This window comes from Elephantulus edwardii, unplaced genomic scaffold, assembly GCF_000299155.1.
Source record: "Elephantulus edwardii isolate Elephantulus edwardi_28Jun2011 unplaced genomic scaffold, EleEdw1.0 scaffold00024, whole genome shotgun sequence".
Taxonomy (NCBI): Eukaryota; Metazoa; Chordata; class Mammalia; order Macroscelidea; family Macroscelididae; genus Elephantulus; species Elephantulus edwardii.
The window spans coordinates 20735834-20738837 of NW_006399774.1; the positions used below are offsets into that span (position 1 = coordinate 20735834).

A 3004-nucleotide genomic window follows, 5' to 3' on the forward strand; every position below is an offset into this window, starting at 1 on the left:
AAAAAAAAGAGGTCATATAAGTATAAATTAACCATGCTGTGATGCAGAAGGGAAAACTATTTCAAAAGAAAAGTCTCTAGTGACTAATGACTGGTAATAGAACGTCAGGTGGTCTAATATGTAAGTGGTGTAGTTGAAGAAGAGGCAGGGAATGGGGCAGAAAAATATCTAAAGAAACAGTAGCTGACATTCTTTTAAGTGCCACTGAAGTAAGTATCATGTAAGAGTTAGGAATTAACTAGTTAGAGCACCTTTAGCAGGACAAAGGTTTTAAAAACCATATTTAGGCACTTAAATAGAGCCAGAGTATACACAAGAGTAACAATACAATCACAGGTGATTTTCGTTAGGAAAAACATAAATGAAGTGAAAAAAGCAATAAAACAAAAATGTAAAGCTTAAAGAAACCCTGTCAATTTAAAACAAAAATCTCGAAGAAAACATCTTTGAAAAAGGAGGGTCAACTAAAGATCTTTTCAGATTGGCAGAGCTACAAGAATCTATCCACATGTGTTCAGAAACTCTGACGGCAGTCTGTCCAGCTACAGTGAACAGGACACAAACCTGGGTCTACCAGAGCAAACAAAGACACAGAAATGGGGCCACGTGGATAAACGTGGGGCCTTATTTTCTTAAGTCCTTCAGCATTCTACTGACTATTTAACTTTCTATATTAGCGACCTATGATGGCGGCATCAGTCCTTGGAGAGGGATGTCGTGCTTGGGACGGTGGAGGGACAGTGCAGGAGAGGAAGACCATCGATGAAATGGATTGATTCAGTGACTGGGGTAAAGGGGGCAGCTGTGTCAGAGACAGTGAGATTGACAAGGGATAGAGAAGGGTTTAGGGCTGTTGTACATAGGATCTCTACAAGTCGCAGATGAGTCGACGGCACATAATCACAACAACAACAGCATGATGGAATACATAGCATGTAAAAAAGTATAACATATAACAAGCATATAAAGGACGGGAAGGGTTATAAATGGAATTGTATTGATTTTTAAAGTTTTTACATTTTACAGAAATGACATAATATCAATTTAATGTGGGTATGTATAAATCCATTCTGTAAATCCCAGGCAATCACTAAAAACATAAAGAAGTTTAACAATAAAAACCAGCAGGCATATTACTGTTATGTACCATCAGGTCAGAGCTGACTCACAGCTCACTGTCCAGGAGGATCCTTACCTATGCGACTGGTTATTGAGGTTCAGCGATCCGGACTGGTGCATCTCTTCCAACTGCTTTCTGTTTCCGAAGTACAGAGCGAGGTCTGTCGCAATGATGGCTTTGCGGATGATCTCAAGCACCTGTTCGTATTCGCTGGAGCTCAGGGCAGAGAAGATATTGTGTCCTTCCAACTACAAGGGAGGAAAATGCAAATGACAAACACCCATCAAGACCACATAAGTGCTGATCACAACATGTTTTCCAGTATTTGAAACAACATGGTGATGCCACTTGGAGCATGCCTGGCTGCCAGCTTCTGACACAGCCAAACAACCAATTAAAACAGCTTTATGACAACAATCATTCTGGGTTCTCTTTATCTGTAAACAAGCTAAAGCTACAACAATCACCCTATCAGCGAGTGACTGTAATGACAGTAGCATCACTCATGACCACTGGACCGCAGAGAAGCCAAAGCACAAGGAAGAATTCAAGATACTAAAGAGCTGAACAGAAGATTCCAAAAGGCAGCACGGGATGACAAAGTAAAATATTACAATGAAATGTGCAAGGAGCTGGAGTCGGAAAATCAAAAGGGCTGAACTCATTCAGCATTTCTTAAGCTCAAGGAACAAAGAACAAATTCAAACCTCGAGTTGATATAATCAAGGATGCTTTAGAAAGAATATTAAATGATCCAGGAAGTATTAAAAGAAGGTGGAGAGAATATACTGAGTCACTGTATTGAAAGGAATTGGCAGGCACAGAAGAATTTAATGAAACAACATATGAACAAGAGCCTATGGTGATGATGGAAGAAGTTCAAGATGCTTTATAGGAAATAGCAAAAACAAGGCCCCAGGAATAGATGGTATATCAATTGATATATTTGAGCTAACAGATGCTGCCCTGGACGTGCTTACCAAGTTGTGCCAAGAAATCTGGAAAATAACCAATTGGCCAACTGATTGGAAGGGGTCTATATTTGTTCCCATCCCAAAGAAGGGTGACCCAGCAGAGTGTGGAAACTATAGAACAATCTCATTGATTTCACATGCAAGCAAGATTCTACTGAAGATTATCCAAAAACAACTGGAACAGCACATCAGCTGAGAACTGCCAGATGTCCAGGCTGGGTTTAGAAGGAGTCGTGGTACTAGCAGTATTGTAGCTAATATTATATGGATTTTGGATGAAAGCTAGGAATACCAGAGGAATGTATATCTGTGTTTCATTGACTATGCAAAGGCTTTTGACTGTGTGGATCACAACAAACTGTGGCTGACTCTGAGAAGAATGGGAATTCCAGAACACTTGATCGTGGTAATTCAAAACTTATACTTGGACCAGAAGGTAGTGGTCAGAATAGAGCAAGGAAACACTGGTTTCAAATTGGGAAGGGTGTATGCCAGGGCTGTATCCTGTTTCCATACCTTTTCAATCTTTATGCAGAACAGATTATCTGGGAGGTTGGGTTCTAATGAGGAGAAACGTAGCATGAGGATTGGAGGCAGACTCCTCAACAATCTGTGTTATGCAGATGACACAGCCCTGCTTGCTGAAACTGAGGAGGACATGAAGCGCTTGCTGTGAAGGTCAGGGACTTCAGTCTTCAGAACGGACTGAGGTTCAATATCAAGAAAACAAAGATTCTCACCACTAGGCTGATTGGAAGCATCATGATGGATGGTGAAGAGATTGAGATTTTTCACAGTTTTAGTTTGCTTGGCTCTACAACCAATACTCTTGGCACCAGCAGCCAGGAAATTAAGAGATATATTGCGATGGGAAAGTCTGTGGTTAGAGATAGCTCTAAAGTACTAAAGA

The 3004-nt window shown here is 40.5% G+C and overlaps 1 protein-coding gene across 1 annotated transcript in view; it reads right to left on the reverse strand.

Moving 5' to 3' along the window:
• PDE10A (phosphodiesterase 10A) overlaps nucleotides 1-3004 on the reverse strand; it is a 323659-nt gene that overhangs the window by 16990 nt on the left and 303665 nt on the right. Inside the window, exon 18 of the mRNA XM_006882827.1 lies at nucleotides 1196-1368. Within this exon, the coding sequence (XP_006882889.1) occupies nucleotides 1196-1368 (173 nt within the window). The remainder of the gene's footprint in view (nucleotides 1-1195; nucleotides 1369-3004) is intronic.